Source organism: Blennius ocellaris, assembly GCF_963422515.1.
Source record: "Blennius ocellaris genome assembly, chromosome: 18".
Classification (NCBI taxonomy): Eukaryota; Metazoa; Chordata; class Actinopteri; order Blenniiformes; family Blenniidae; genus Blennius; species Blennius ocellaris.
The window spans coordinates 144,254-161,289 of NC_137667.1; the positions used below are offsets into that span (position 1 = coordinate 144,254).

A 17,036-nucleotide genomic window follows, 5' to 3' on the forward strand; every position below is an offset into this window, starting at 1 on the left:
CCCACCCACCCATCCATCCACCCATCCACCCACCCATCCATCCACCCACCCATCCATCCACCCATCCATCCATCCATCCACCCATCCATCCATCCATCCACACACCCACCCACCCACCCATCCATCCATCCATCCACCCACCCACCCATCCACCCATCCACCCACCCATCCACCCACCCATCCACCCATCCATCCATCCATCCACCCACACACCCACCCACCCACCCATCCATCCATCCACCCACCCACCCACCCATCGTTCTGCTGTCCATGATGCTAGTGATGATGAAGGTGAGAGCAGAAGGATGAAAGAGAAGAAGAAGCCCTTCCAGAGAGCAGATCAGATCCAGCTGATCCTGAGCTTCTATCCCACAAAGCCTCTCAACATTCCACACCGCGGAGACTGGACAAGTCCAAATAATGACAAAAATAAGAATCAAAAAGTAAACATCCAGAGGTGCTGCAGCTGCTGCGACGCCCCCGATGAAGTGAACAAAACAAGGAGAGAAAGAGGAGGCCGGCCCTGATTCTACAGTGAAGACAACTTGGCAAATCTAGAATGACGTGGCTTCTTTCTTTCTTTCTTTCTTTCTTTCTTGGGGCAGGAAGCAGGAAGTAGGACACCGAGGGATGAGCAGCAAGACAACACTGCCTTCAATAGGCTGAGGCAGACAGACAGGTTGTCAGACAGATTAGACAGGCAGGTCTGAGAGTACCAGCGGACCTGGACCCCCCCCAGAGGAGGAGGAGAGTGAGGAAGAGAAGGGGGGGAGTCACTCGGTGAGCAGCTGCTGGAGGAGGCTCTTCTGCTGGGCCTGGTTACTCGGGGGGCCCTGGGGCCCGGGGCCCTTCTGGGAGGCGGCCTGGTTCAGATACGAGTCGCTGCCCACCAGGTTCACCGTGCACTGGACGTCGGCAAACACCTGCACCTGCTGCACCTGCTGCACCTGCGGGACAGAGAGGGAGGAGGCTTAGAGAGGGAGGTGGCTTAGAGAGGGAGGAGGCTCAGAGAGGGAGGTGGCTTAGAGAGGGAGGAGGCTCAGAGAGGGAGGAGGCTCAGAGAGGGAGGAGGCTCAGAGAGGGAGGAGGCTCAGAGAGGGAGGAGGCTTAGAGAGGGAGGAGGCTCAGAGAGGGAGGAGGCTTAGAGAGGGAGGAGGCTCAGAGAGGGAGGTGGCTTAGAGAGGGAGGAGGCTCAGAGAGGGAGGAGGCTCAGAGAGGGAGGTGGCTTAGAGAGGGAGGAGGCTCAGAGAGGGAGGAGGCTTAGAGAGGGAGGAGGCTCAGAGAGGGAGGAGGCTTAGAGAGGGAGGAGGCTCAGAGAGGGAGGAGGCTTAGAGAGGGAGGAGGCTCAGAGAGGGAGGAGGCTCAGAGAGGGAGGAGGCTCAGAGAGGGAGGAGGCTTAGAGAGGGAGGAGGCTCAGAGAGGGAGGAGGCTCAGAGAGGGAGGAGGCTCAGAGAGGGAGGAGGCTCAGAGAGGGAGGAGGCTCAGAGAGGGAGGAGGCTTAGAGAGGGAGGAGGCTTAGAGAGGGAGGAGGCTTAGAGAGGGAGGAGGCTTAGAGAGGAGCAAATTGCATTGTTATTATGGTGACTGTCAAAATAAAGCTACCAATTTGGACTGTAACTACAGTGACTGTCAAAATAAAACTACCAAGTAGTATTGTTGTTATGGTGACTGTCAAAATAAAAGTACCAAGTCCAGGAGAATAAGGACAGAGTCATGACACGATGGTGGAAACATAGTTGTGATTGGCTCTACTGAGCATGTGCAGAAGAAGCAGTTGGTACCAACCTGGCGACCAGGAACAGAATTTCCCCTCGTCTACACGGAAGTTACGTTTTCAGTGAACAGCCACACAAAATACAACCAGAGTTTTGCATTTTCTATTCAAACGTTGTGTAAACGGGGCCTGAGCCTCCTTGCTGCACAAGCACAGGACCCGGGTTCGATTCCAGGACTGTGTGGAGTGGGCAAGTTTTACGATATGCATGAATACTCCTGTTTCTGTGTAAATGCACCAGATTTTCCAGACTATATGTTGTGCTTTTTGTTTTTGTAGCTTTTTGACAGGTTCTGTGACTTACATAGCAACATGCAACCGTAGTACCATCTGAGACCACTAGATGTCACTGTATGACAACAGAATCCTGATGCAGAAAATCCTCCACATTTCCTGTTTTCAGGACTCGTGTCACCTTTTGGGTTGGTCATGTAATTTATGTATGAAAAGATAACAGTCACATCAAATATGACCACTACATGTCACTATATGATAACAGAATGCTGCAACAGTACCACAGAAAAACTTGCATTAGTACCACTGTTTGCGATAAGTGATGTTTGTTGCTGGTTTGGCTGGTCACGTGACTGATAATAAGAAGCAACTTGTATATGAGTATATCGGCATGACATCAGAAAGCTGGTAAAGTACCACTTAAAATCCTGTGATGACCATATTTGAGAGTAAAAGCCACATGTTTGACAGCTGTTTGGCGAGTAATGCCACTTGCATATAAAAATATAACAGGAACACAAATATGAGCAGGAGAGGTCACTGCATGCCAAGTAGCCAGACGTGGCGGTGCCCCCCCGCTGAGAGCTTGAGCTGCCACTCACCTGCTGATCACTGCACACTGAGGCCACGCCCACCGCCTGCCCCACTGGAGGTATGGCCGCCACACCGGCCGAGGCCCCGGCCATGGACACGGTGATGCTCATGTTGTTGTAGACCCCCTGCTGGGGGAAGGCCGGCAGCGCCGCGCTCTGGCCCGACTGAGCGAACAGGCTGGAAGCAGCAGAGACACGTTACGGCCACTGGGCGGGAACAGGCCGGCCGGCAGCCGCCGCCATCCTCACCTGCCCAACCCTGCTTGTTGCCAGCTCTTCATGTCTGGTGACTGGTAGCCAGGGGGCGGGGCCTGCTGAAGCAGAGGACTCTGGGAGCTGGAGTTCTGAGGCGACAGCAGAGGGCTGGTGGGGCTCATCTCCGGAGGGAACGGGGGGTCTTGTTGGACCACGGCTGAAGACGGAAAAGAGCCGAATAAGAATGGAGCTCAACAGTCTGGACTCTCTACGACATGGAGGTTTGGCCTTTAACAGTCACGTCTAACCCTGCTTTGTTCAAAAGTGGGCCTTTTTCTTTTACGGTAAAAGCCTCTTTTCATTGGTGGTTTTCACTTGTACTTGTACTTGTACCTGTACCTGTACCTGTACCTGTACCTGGCCAAGTAGTGATGGACATTATACACATTTGATTTCTTTACAGATTTTAGAGGCTTTGATCAACATCTGCTATTATATCTGCCGCCTTTTCTGAAAATTGACCGTTCAAATGACGACTGGACGCTCGTTGTCTCAAACCACCCCATCCAACCGTCTGACATCCAACCACCCCATCCAACCGTCTGACATCCAACCACCCCATCCAACCGTCTGACATCCAACCACCCCATCCAACCGTCTGACATCCAACCACCCCATCCAACCGTCTGACATCCAACCACCCCATCCAACCGTCTGACATCCAACCACCCCATCCAACCATCTGACATCCAACCACCCCATCCAATCATGTGACATCCAACCACCCCATCCAACCATGTGACATCCAACCACCCCATCCACTCATGTGACATCCAACCACCCCATCCAACCGTCTGACATCCAACCACCCCATCCAACCGTCTGACATCCAACCACCCCATCCAATCATGTGACATCCAACCACCCCATCCAATCGTCTGACATCCAACCACCCCATCCAACCGTCTGACCTCCAACCACCCCATCCAATCATGTGACATCCAACCACCCCATCCAATCATGTGACATCCAACCACCCCATCCAATCAGAACGACAGAGGCCCCACCCCTCTCTAACAGGGTTGGATGAAGTGGCTGTCAATCAAACATTTGCGAGTCAGAGACTTTTCACTAACTCTTCTCATGCCATCTTCCAACTTTACTCACCGGCGCCCCCAAACTGCTGAAAGAGGCCAGTGGTGCTGAACTGCCCCCCCGGTGGGGGGCTGGTGAGAGGGCCTCTGGGAGCCAGCTTGGCGTCCAGGGGGCTGAAGGGGCTGGCTGAGGTAGGGGGGGTTCCCGTCATGGTGTTGTACCCCGCCGGGAAGCTGAACTGCTGCTGCTGCTGCTGCTGAGGTGTGGTGGGGGCTCCTTTGGTGGGGGGGCTGGCACCGGCCATGTTCTGTCTCATGAACAGGACCTTCTGCTGGAACAGCTGGCGCTGGCGGTGCTGGATGCTGTAGAGCTCCCTCTGGCGCTGAGCCAACATCTGGGCGTTCAGTGGAGGCTGGGGGGGCAACGAGAGTAATGGGGGGGTCATCTGTGTCTGTCGGCATAAAGAGAACCTGGACCAGGCTTCATTCCAACATCTCACACTAACCCCAACACAGGACAAAGTTTCTTATAAAATATCAAGAGGAGGACAAAGTTTCTTATAAAATATCAAGAGGAGGACAAAGTTTCTTATAAAATATCAAGAGGAGGACAAAGTTTCTTATAAAATATCAAGAGGAGGACAAAGTTTCTTATAAAATATCAAGAGGAGGACAAAGTTTCTTATAAAATATCAAGAGGAGGACAAAGTTTCTTATAAAATATCAAGAGGAGGACAAAGTTTCTTATAAAATATCAAGAGGAGGACAAAGTTTCTTATAAAATATCAAGAGGAGGACAAAGTTTCTTATAAAATATCAAGAGGAGGACAAAGTTTCTTATAAAATATCAAGAGGAGGACAAAGTTTCTTATAAAATATCAAGAGGAGGACAAAGTTTCTTATAAAATATCAAGAGGAGGACAAAGTTTCTTATAAAATATCAAGAGGAGGACAAAGTTTGTTATAAAATATCAAGAGGAGGACAAAGTTTCTTATAAAATATCAAGAGGAGGACAAAGTTTGTTATAAAATATCAAGAGGACAACGTTTCTTATAAAATATCAAGAGGAGGACAAAGTTTGTTATAAAATATCAAGAGGACAACGTTTCTTATAAAATATCAAGAGGACAACGTTTCTTATAAAATATCAAGAGGAGGACAAAGTTTGTTATAAAATATCAAGAGGACAACGTTTCTTATAAAATATCAAGAGGAGGACAAAGTTTGTTATAAAATATCAAGAGGACAACGCTTCTTATAAAATATCAAGAGGAGGACAAAGTTTCTTATAAAATATCAAGAGGAGGACAAAGTTTCTTATAAAATATCAAGAGGAGGACAAAGTTTCTTATAAAATATCAAGAGGAGGACAAAGTTTCTTGTAAAATATCAAGAGGAGGACAAAGTTTGTTATAAAATATCAAGAGGAGGACAAAGTTTGTTATAAAATATCAAGAGGAGGACCAAGTTTCTTATAAAATATCAAGAGGAGGACCAAGTTTCTTATAAAATATCAAGAGGAGGACAAAGTTTCTTATAAAATATCAAGAGGAGGACAAAGTTTCTTATAAAATATCAAGAGGAGGACAAAGTTTCTTATAAAATATCAAGAGGAGGACAAAGTTTCTTATAAAATATCAAGAGGAGGACAAAGTTTCTTATAAAATATCAAGAGGAGGACAAAGTTTCTTATAAAATATCAAGAGGAGGACAAAGTTTCTTATAAAATATCAAGAGGAGGACAAAGTTTGTTATAAAATATCAAGAGGAGGACAAAGTTTGTTATAAAATATCAAGAGGAGGACAAAGTTTGTTATAAAATATCAAGAGGAGGACAAAGTTTCTTATAAAATATCAAGAGGAGGACAAAGTTTGTTATAAAATATCAAGAGGAGGACAAAGTTTGTTATAAAATATCAAGAGGACAAAGTTTCTTATAAAATATCAAGAGGAGGACAAAGTTTTGAATCACTAGCAGTAAACCCGACGCTGCTCAGTTGTTTAACTCCGGCGTCTCTAATCTTTATAATCAAAAGAGCTTTTTGTCCTTTTCCACCGAAAGAATTGAAAAGTTAAAAACGAGGCTAAAAAAGCTTCACGTATCGTCTGGATATACGTACAAAAACCGGCACTCATCAACTTTTCAGATGGGAAACATTTCTCAATTCACAATTTCACTGATTCGTTATTATTTATCTTTATGAACATTTTCTATACAATTGTAAGCTGTAAACCTTTAGAACGTTGTGACGTGTCTGAAGCCGTTAGCTGGACCTAGCTGACGATAGGGCTAGGGTTAGGGTCAGCTGGACCTAGCTGACGATAGGGTTAGGGCTAGCTGGACCTAGCTGACGATAGGGTTAGGGTTAGCTGGACCTAGCTGACGATAGGGTTAGGGTTAGGGCCAGCTGGACCTAGCTGATGATAGGGTTAGGGTTAGCTGGACCTAGCTGACGATAGGGTTAGGGCTAGCTGGACCTAGCTGACGATAGGGTTAGGGTTAGGGTTAGCTGGACCTAGCTGACGATAGGGTTAGGGTTAGGGCTAGCTGGACCTAGCTGACGATAGGGTTAGGGTTAGGGTCAGCTGGACCTAGCTGACGATAGGGTTAGGGTTAGGGTCAGCTGGACCTAGCTGACGATAGGGTTAGGGTTAGGGCTAGCTGGACCTAACTGACGATAGGGTTAGGGTTAGGGTTAGCTGGACCTAGCTGACGATAGGGTTAGGGTTAGCTGGACCTAGCTGACGATAGGGTTAGGGTTAGGGTTAGCTGGACCTAGCTGACGATAGGGTTAGGGTTAGCTGGACCTAGCTGACGATAGGGTTAGGGTTAGGGCTAGCTGGACCTAGCTGACGATAGGGTTAGGGTTAGGGCTAGCTGGACCTAGCTGACGATAGGGTTAGGGTTAGGGCTAGCTGGACCTAGCTGACGATAGGGTTAGGGCTAGCTGGGCCTAGCTGACGATAGGGTTAGGGTTAGGGCTAGCTGGACCTAGCTGACGATAGGGTTAGGGTTAGGGCTAGCTGGACCTACCTGACGATAGGGTTAGGGTTAGGGTCAGCTGGACCTAGCTGACGATAGGGTTAGGGTTAGCTGGACCTAGCTGACGATAGGGTTAGGGTTAGCTGGACCTAGCTGACGATAGGGTTAGGGTTAGGGCTAGCTGGACCTAGCTGAGGATAGGGTTAGGGTTAGGGCTAGCTGGACCTAGCTGAGGATAGGGTTAGGGTTAGGGTCAGCTGGACCTAGCTGACGATAGGGTTAGGGTTAGCTGGACCTAGCTGACGATAGGGTTAGGGTTAGCTGGACCTAGCTGACGATAGGGTTAGGGTTAGGGCTAGCTGGACCTAGCTGAGGATAGGGTTAGGGTTAGGGCTAGCTGGACCTAGCTGAGGATAGGGTTAGGGTTAGCTGGACCTAGCTGACGATAGGGTTAGGGTTAGGGCTAGCTGGACCTAGCTGAGGATAGGGTTAGGGTTAGGGCTAGCTGGACCTAGCTGAGGATAGGGTTAGGGTTAGCTGGACCTAGCTGACGATAGGGTTAGGGCTAGCTGGACCTAGCTGAGGATAGGGTTAGGGTTAGGGCTAGCTGGACCTAGCTGACGATAGGGTTAGGGTTAGGGCTAGCTGGACCTAGCTGACGATAGGGTTAGGGTTAGGGCTAGCTGGACCTAGCTGACGATAGGGTTAGGGTTAGGGCTAGCTGGACCTAACTGACGATGTGTTATTGTAATAGTAACGCTCTTAACCCTTCTGTCCTTCACATTCATAAGCTTTTAATGAATATTGGTAATTTTGGCATATTCAGTTTTTTTAAATGTTTTAAATTCACCATTTATGGTGATTTTTAATTTTTTTTTAGCTATTTTCCATTTTAGTTCTTTTTAAAGCCCGACTTCTACTTTCTGACAATTTGTAAATAACTTCATGAATTTGTTTATACACTTTATTCTCTTTATCCTTCATGCAGTTTATTCTCCGCACATTAAACATAACGTCTGTATGTTCTCATCTTAATTCTGATTTCTCTCATGTTTTTCTAATGTGTGAGATGATTATTGATAAAGTGACGTGGTAGGTCTCACCTGTGAGGGGACGGGGGGCTGGGGGGCCCCGGGCCGGACCCCCGATGCTGCTCCGCTAAACGGACTCATGGCCGCCAGCCGGCTCTGCAGCTGAGGAGGAACGGTTGGATCAATACTGAGATGAAACTGGGGGGGAGGGGGGGGCTCTGCAGCTGAGGAGGAACGGTTGGATCAATACTGAGATGAAACTGGGGGGGAGGGGGGGGCTCTGCAGCTGAGGAAGAACGGTTGGATCAATACTGAGATGAAACTGGGGGGGAGGGGGGGGCTCTGCAGCTGAGGAGGAACGGTTGGATCAATACTGAGATGACACTGGGGGGGAGGGGGGGGCTCTGCAGCTGAGGAGGAACGGTTGGATCAATACTGAGATGAAACGGGGGGGTGGCTCTGCAGCTGAGGAAGAACGGTTGGATCAATACTGAGATGAAACTGGGGGGGAGGGCTCTGCAGCTGAGGAAGAACGGTTGAATCAATACTGAGATGAAACTGGGGGGGAGGGGGCTCTGCAGCTGAGGAGGAATGGTTGGATCAATACTGAGATGAAACTGGGGGGGAGGGGGGGGCTCTGCAGCTGAGGAGGAACGGTTGGATCAATACTGAGATGAAACGGGGGGGAGGGGGCTCTGCAGCTGAGGAAGAACGGTTGGATCAATACTGAGATGAAACGGGGGGAGGGGGCTCTGCAGCTGAGGAAGAACGGTTGGATCAATACTGAGATGAAACTGGGGGGGAGGGCTCTGCAGCTGAGGAGGAAAGGTTGGATCAATACTGAGATGAAACTGGGGGGGAGGGCTCTGCAGCTGAGGAAGAACGGTTGAATCAATACTGAGATGAAACTGGGGGGGAGGGGGCTCTGCAGCTGAGGAGGAATGGTTGGATCAATACTGAGATGAAACTGGGGGGGAGGGCTCTGCAGCTGAGGAGGAACGGTTGGATCAATACTGAGATGAAACGGGGGGGAGGGGGCTCTGCAGCTGAGGAGGAACGGTTGGATCAATACTGAGATGAAACGGGGGGGAGGGGGCTCTGCAGCTGAGGAGGAACGGTTGGATCAATACTGAGATGAAACTGGGGGGGAGGGGGGGCTCTGCAGCTGAGGAGGAATGGTTGGATCAATACTGAGATGAAACTGGGGGGGGCTCTGCAGCTGAGGAGGAACGGTTGGATCAATACTGAGATGAAACTGGGGGGGAGGGGGGGCTCTGCAGCTGAGGAGGAATGGTTGGATCAATACTGAGATGAAACTGGGGGGAGGGGGGGCTCTGCAGCTGAGGAAGAACGGTTGGATCAATACTGAGATGAAACTGGGGGGGAGGGGGGGCTCTGCAGCTGAGGAGGAATGGTTGGATCAATACTGAGATGAAACTGGGGGGGAGGGGGGGCTCTGCAGCTGAGGAGGAACGGTTGGATCAATACTGAGATGAAACTGGGGGGGAGGGGGGGCTCTGCAGCTGAGGAGGAATGGTTGGATCAATACTGAGATGAAACTGGGGGGGAGGGGGGGCTCTGCAGCTGAGGAGGAATGGTTGGATCAATACTGAGATGAAACTGGGGGGGGGGGGCTCTGCAGCTGAGGAGGAACGGTTGGATCAATACTGAGATGAAACTGGGGGGTAGGGGGGGGCTCTGCAGCTGAGGAGGAATGGTTGGATCAATACTGAGATGAAACTGGGGGGGGGGGCTCTGCAGCTGAGGAGGAACGGTTGGATCAATACTGAGATGAAACTGGGGGGTAGGGGGGGGCCAGAAGGAGGTTCAACAAACTCTGAGTTAACTGACTCTGGTTCCAGAACAGCTCATCTGAAATAGTTCAATCAAACATTAACACTGGCAGAACATTCTAGTGGACAGACCACCATGTTGGATGTTATTACAGTGACTGTCAAAATAAAGCCACCATGTTGGATGTTATTACAGTGACTGTCAAAATAAAACCACCATGTTGGATGTTATTACAGTGACTGTCAAAATAAAGCCACCATGTTGGATGTTATTACAGTGACTGTCAAAATAAAACCACCATGTTGGATGTTATTACAGTGACTGTCAAAATAAAGCCACCATGTTGGATGTTATTACAGTGACTGTCAAAATAAAGCCACCATGTTGGATGTTATTACAGTGACTGTCAAAATAAAACCACCATGTTGGATGTTATTACAGTGACTGTCAAAATAAAACCACCATGTTGGATGTTATTACAGTGACTGTCAAAATAAAACCACCATGTTGGATGTTATTACAGTGACTGTCAAAATAAAACCACCATGTTGGATGTTATTACAGTGACTGTCAAAATAAAACCACCATGTTGGATGTTATTACAGTGACTGTCAAAATAAAGCCACCATGTTGGATGTTATTACAGTGACTGTCAAAATAAAGCCACCATGTTGGATGTTATTACAGTGACTGTCAAAATAAAGCCACCATGTTGGATGTTATTACAGTGACTGTCAAAATAAAACCACCATGTTGGATGTTATTACAGTGACTGTCAAAATAAAACCACCATGTTGGATGTTATTACAGTGACTGTCAAAATAAAACCACCATGTTGGATGTTATTACAGTGACTGTCAAAATAAAGCCACCATGTTGGATGTTATTACAGTGACTGTCAAAATAAAACCACCATGTTGGATGTTATTACAGTGACTGTCAAAATAAAGCCACCATGTTGGATGTTATTACAGTGACTGTCAAAATAAAGCCACCATGTTGGATGTTATTACAGTGACTGTCAAAATAAAGCCACCATGTTGGATGTTATTACAGTGACTGTCAAAATAAAACCACCATGTTGGATGTTATTACAGTGACTGTCAAAATAAAACCACCATGTTGGATGTTATTACAGTGACTGTCAAAATAAAACCACCATGTTGGATGTTATTACAGTGACTGTCAAAATAAAGCCACCATGTTGGATGTTATTACAGTGACTGTCAAAATAAAACCACCATGTTGGATGTTATTACAGTGACTGTCAAAATAAAACCACCATGTTGGATGTTATTACAGTGACTGTCAAAATAAAACCACCATGTTGGATGTTATTACAGTGACTGTCAAAATAAAACCACCATGTTGGATGTTATTACAGTGACTGTCAAAATAAAGCCACCATGTTGGATGTTATTACAGTGACTGTCAAAATAAAACCACCATGTTGGATGTTATTACAGTGACTGTCAAAATAAAGGCAGTGTGCAGGAACCTTTACTCTGATTGGCTGTCCTGAGCAGGTGCAGAAGACCAACATGGCGACCAGGACCTGGTCCTGGACCAGGAGCAGGACCAGGACCAGGACCTGGAGCTGGACCTGGACTTGGAGCGTCTTAAGTCCCACTTTGGGAGTTTTTACCTCGTTTCCAAGGAGACGGACTCTCTGTAAACTGGTCCCCAAAGCCTTGTCCAGTAACCGGGGCCTCACAGACCCAGAGAGACCCTCACAGACCCAGAGAGACCCTCACAGACCCAGAGAGACCCACACAGACCCCGAGAGACCCTCACAGACCCAGAGAGACCCACACAGACCCAGAGAGACCCACACAGACCCAGAGAGATCCACACAGACCCAGAGAGACCCACACAGCCCCAGAGAGACCCACACAGACCCAGAGAGACTCACACAGACCCAGAGAGACCCACACAGACCCAGAGAGACCCTCACAGACCCAGAGAGACCCACACAGACCCAGAGAGACCCACACAGACCCAGAGAGATCCACACAGACCCAGAGAGACCCACACAGACCCAGAGAGACTACCCTACCTGCTGGGGGCCCTGCAGTCTCTGCTGCAGCTGCAGGCGCAGCTGGTTGGGGGGCAGCCTGAGCGGAGTCCCGGCCCCCTGCGGTGGGGGGACGCCCGGCCTCAGCCCGATGGCCCCGGTCCCACTGGGGAAGGCCCCCCGGGGGGCCCCGAAACCAGGACTCTGCTGCCTCACCGCAGCCAGCAGAGCGTGGGGGGGCGCGGGGGGGTAGGGGGGCAGTTTGGGGTCCAGGGACACCGGGGTGGCAGTGGGTTGCTGAGGGGGGTAGGTCTGAGGAAGGGGGTCAAAACCCCCGCCCTGCAAGAAACCATCAACACACTTCATTAGTCCTTCAGGGGGGACCAGGAGTCTAGACCTAAACCACTAGTTCACCTGGAGTCTAGACCTAAACCACTAGTTCACCTGGAGTCTAGACCTAAACCACTAGTTCACCAGGAGTCTAGACCTAAACCACTAGTTCACCAGGAGTCTAGACCTAAACCACTAGTTCACCAGGAGTCTAGATCTACCACTCCACTCTACCACCCCATTCTACCATTCCACTCTACCACTCTACCATTCCACTCTACCACTCTACCACTCTACCACCCCATTCTACCATTCCACTCTACCATCCCATTCCACCACTCCTTGTGGGGGTCCATAGTTGCTGTTGCACTTAAACCTGGTTGAAGCTTTAACTTGTTGAATGATGGAGCCTCCTTTACTTTGTATTTTGGGATTGTTTACATTAATTTTAACTCTGAGGACAATCGTAGCAATAAAGTTGCACTTTTGACAATATATGTGATATCTGCAGTTACTTTTAAGTGCATTGACAAAAAATAAAGAAAAATCAAATCGAAACTTGAATTATTATTTTTTTTTACTTTAAATGTCATCGACTGGTTTGAATTTAGGACTAAACTTGTAACAACTAACCCTTTCTCCTGTAAATACCATCGACTGCTTTGATTTCTGTCTTCACATGAAAAAAGTAGTTGAGATGTTTGTTTTGTAAACAAAGTGAGCAGTTGCAGCCCCCCCTCCCGTTGAGCCATGCTGATTGGCCAGGTGGCGCTGTGGAGCGTGTCGGACGGACCTGCACTAGCTTGTCGATGCCCAGGGCTTTATCCAGCTCGGCCAGCTCGCTCTCGTCGGTGCCGCTCAGGAAGGAGATGAGCTGCTCCAGCAGGGCCTTCTCGTCGTTCCGGCCCTCGGTGGTGGTCGGGGGTCCGAGCACTTCATCCAGCATGCTGGGGACACACTGCCTGCTAACACCACGGAGAGCTGGGTCACATGATGCTAACGCTAGCCTACAAGTGCCCACATCAAGACCTAACTTCACCGTTGGTAGTCCTCCTCCAGCACAACACTGCCTGCTAACACCACGGAGAGCTGGGTCACATGATGCTAACGCTAGCCTACAAGTGTCCACATCAAGACCTAACTTCACCGTTGGTAGTCCTCCTCCAGCACAACACTGCCTGCTAACACCACGGAGAGCTGGGTCACATGATGCTAACGCTAGCCTACAGGTGTCCACATCAAGACCTAACTTCACCGTTGGTAGTCCTCCTCCAGCACAACACTGCCTGCTAACACCACGGAGAGCTGGGTCACATGATGCTAACGCTAGCCTACAAGTGTCCACATCAAGACCTAACTTCACCGTTGGTAGTCCTCCTCCAGCACAACACTGCCTGCTAACACCACGGAGAGCTGGGTCACATGATGCTAACGCTAGCCTACAGGTGTCCACATCAAGACCTAACTTCACCGTTGGTAGTCCTCCTCCAGCAGCTGCTGTTCAAGAACCATCACTACATCCAACCAACCAACCCAACAACCAACCAACCCAACAACCAACTTTACCAACCAACCCAACAACCAACTCTGCCAACCATCCCACCAACCAACCCAACGACCAACTTTACCAACCATCCCACCAGCCAACCCTACAACCAACTTTACCAACCAACCCAACAACCAACTCTGCCAACCATCCCCCCAACCAACCCTACAACCAACTTTACCAACCAACCCCCACAACCAACTTTACCAACCATCCCACCAACCAACCCAACAACCAACTCTGCCAACCATCCCCCCAACCAACCCTACAACCAACTTTACCAACCACCCCACCAACCAACCCTACAACCAACTTTACCAACCATCCCACCAACCAACCCTACAACCAACTTTACCAACCATCCCACCAACCAACCCAACAACCAACTTTACCAACCAACCCTACAACCAACTTTACCAACCATCCCACCAACCAACCCAACAACCAACTCTGCCAACCATCCCACCAACCAACCCTACAACCAAATTTACCAACAATCTCACCAACCAACACACCATCCTATCCAACAACCAATAACCCTAACCTCCCAATCAACCAAATCTACCTACCTACCAACCAATCAAATGTATCTACGTACTTACCAGTCAATCTAATCAACCGACCGACAGATCCTACCTACCAACCAACCAACAGACCAAATCTACCATAAATGAACAAATGTACTAAACAACCAGTCAATTTAATCAACCTACCAACCAATCAAATGTATCTAGCGACTTACCAATCAATCTAATCAACCTACCTACCAACTCATCGAACATACATGCGCCCCTGTCAAACTTACCTTTCTAACCAGCAACTCAAATGCACCTACAATCAACCTTCTGACAGATGGTATTCAATAAAATGTTCACCAGTTGACTGCATCTTTTTGTTTGGTCATGGTTTCTCACTCAGTGAGGCCTTGGGGAGAACCTGAGGTGATGAGCAACACTCACTCTTGTGGCGATGCCAGCGGCGCCTGCAGAGACGATCCTAAGCCCTCAAAAGACAAAGTGTCGGACAGAGCCAGAGCCTGGAACTGAGAGTCTCCAACATCCATCTTTGTTAGGCCTGAAAAAGCAGGACAACTGGTGTTAGTGGAGAAGAGAAACACTGAGACTGGTTGAGGGTGGCTGCATCACCCCGACCTCCAGCTGCTCAGGTGTTTTAGCATTAGCATAGCATTGTGAGTTCTCTCTCCCTCAGTGTGCGACTTGTGAGGCCGATGTGTTATAGCTTATGGAGGTCAAGTCAACAAAGACGACTATTCAGTGTCACGCTTCAATCCCATGCCATCAGATTTGACCCCGGTACGGTTTAGTGTGTGTGTGTGTGTATACATATATATATATATATAGAGAGAGAGAGAGAGAGAGAGAGAGAGAGAGAGATCCGTACCAGTGCTTGAACAGAAGGGGTTGAGAACCTCGACCTCTGGGAACGGGCTGCTGTCTTTGGGGGTCTGGAAGGGCTCTCCCTGGCCCTGCTGTGGGCTCGGCGTGGGGGGGCTGCAGAAATCCACTGACGACTGACTCTTGAGGCTGCAGCCTGATGGCGGGCCGCCGTCGCCGGGTCCTGCAGCAGAAAGGTTAGAGCGAGGCGAGCACCAAGAAACAAAGAGCGGCTGAAGACCCGGAGCAAAAGGAAACTAGCTGACTCACTTTATCAAGTTGTGTGAAAATTACATCTTTGTCTGTCAGCTGAACTTTTCTTTTCTGTCTGTGCATCTAGACTGTGTATTTGTACTTGAGTACTTGTTCAGTATCATGCTGTTTTTATTGTTCCACAGTACACCAGTTTGTTATTAGGGGCCGAGCCTGAAAAGCAAGGACACTATTGTTTTTTATTTTATTATCATTATTCGTTTTTCAATGTGCCAGCTTCTCTGGCTGTTTTGCTTTATTTATATGCTTTTATTCTGGAGATTAGACTGATACAACTAAAATAGAAATGAAAGCAGAATGTTTCTTTCTAACTAATATTGAGAAAAGTTCATGGAGCCGCAGCAGAGCTCTGGTGTAGTACTCCAAGGCGGCCACTAGAGGGCATGTAGGGAGACCATGTAGACCTACTATGGATTCGTTCATTGATGAATGGGGACATTTATGGATTAACTAAAGGAAAAAGCAGTTCAAATGTCTACGTTTGACAAGGAAATCCTGACGATGTGTGTGCTGCACCTCTGTTGGGCGTGCCGGGCGGCTCTCGCTTCACATTAATGCGGGGAGTGCTGGCCTCTCCGGGCTGCTGCAGCTGGGGGGACTGGAGTCGGGCAGGGTCCTGGGGGGCCGCTCCGGGGGGCGCTGGGTCCTGCAGCAGCTGGGAGAGGGGGTCCACGTCAGCAGGGCCACCGGACATCTAGATGCAGGAACAAACATCACATCACCAAAAGAACATATGATGTTAAAAAGGTAAAGGACTGACACACTGGTGACCATCGGTCTCAGCAGGTCAAAGGTCAGCAAGCTTCAAAGGCTGCAGCTGGTGGCCCAATCAAAGTGCAGCAAAACCAAGAAAGAGGCTTCCATCATGATGGAAAGTGATCAAACTGTGGAACCATTCTCCATTTGACCTGATTATTCTCATTCATTTTACTTGTTTTGGATCAACAACTAATTTGAAGACAACAAACATTCCTGATGATTAATTAGGAGGACTCAAGAGCAGCACAACAGATTTACTATTTAAGGATAAAATAGAAATTTTTACATCACTAAATTTGCCGACAATGATAAAAAATAATAATCATATATAAAATAATTTTAGAATATAAATTAAAAAAGCTGAAAAAAATGTTGCTCATATAATAAATGAACAACTCAAATGAAAATTAAATGAAAAAAACCAATTAAAAACACGAAGAAAAATCTAATTAATCAAACAAAACTATATATTAAAACCTGCGTATAAAACAAATTCAAAAGCATATATATATAAACCAACAAATAAACAAATACATGAAGACATAATTAAAAACATGTAATGAAAATGAATAAAGAAAGAAGTTAACTTCTTCAAAAGATAAAAACAAAACAGACAAAGCTGCATGTGTGTGTGGTTTCATTCCAAAATCAAACAACAGCACCAACTGGTGGCCCAACATGGAAATACATCATTTTCAGTGTTTGTTTGTGGAGGACGTTGTCTTCAAACCACAAAACGTTCCTAAAACAACAATGCCAGAGGGCTGCGTTGTGAAAAGGGGGTGTCCACCCTGCAGACTCACTGAGGAGTCTCTGCCGTCCTTGCGGCCGTCCCCCACGGGGCTGGACATGGGACTGACGCTCCGAGGGTCTCCTGCCGACGGCCTGGCTGCAGCGCCGCAGGCCGGCCCCGAGCCCGGGGGTCCGTCCACACTGGATCGCTTCTCCACCTTCACCCGCACTGTCTGCAGGCTGAGAGCAGATGGAGGCGGCAGGTCGCCCAGGTCCTGCAGACAAGGAG

General features: G+C 48.4%; 1 protein-coding gene across 3 annotated transcripts in view; it reads right to left on the reverse strand.

Annotated features, from left to right (window-relative positions):
* Positions 1 to 281: 281 nt before the first annotated feature.
* Positions 282 to 17,036, reverse strand: part of ncoa1 (nuclear receptor coactivator 1) — a 46,579-nt gene continuing 29,824 nt past the window's right edge. Inside the window, exons 12-22 of one of the 3 annotated variants that reach the window (XM_080513916.1) lie at positions 16,819 to 17,022; positions 15,773 to 15,950; positions 14,991 to 15,167; positions 14,549 to 14,663; positions 12,837 to 12,990; positions 11,756 to 12,052; positions 7,978 to 8,067; positions 3,964 to 4,303; positions 2,851 to 3,013; positions 2,611 to 2,779; positions 282 to 947 (exon numbers count right to left, since the gene is read on the reverse strand). In XM_080513916.1, coding sequence (XP_080370042.1) covers positions 774 to 947; positions 2,611 to 2,779; positions 2,851 to 3,013; positions 3,964 to 4,303; positions 7,978 to 8,067; positions 11,756 to 12,052; positions 12,837 to 12,990; positions 14,549 to 14,663; positions 14,991 to 15,167; positions 15,773 to 15,950; positions 16,819 to 17,022 — 2,061 coding nt within the window. In that variant the 3' untranslated portion in view covers positions 282 to 773. Of the gene's footprint in view, positions 948 to 2,610; positions 2,780 to 2,850; positions 3,014 to 3,963; positions 4,304 to 7,977; positions 8,068 to 11,755; positions 12,053 to 12,836; positions 13,009 to 14,548; positions 14,664 to 14,990; positions 15,168 to 15,772; positions 15,951 to 16,818; positions 17,023 to 17,036 lie in introns of all 3 variants that reach the window. The other 2 variants (XM_080513915.1, XM_080513914.1) reach the window with 2 other exon arrangements.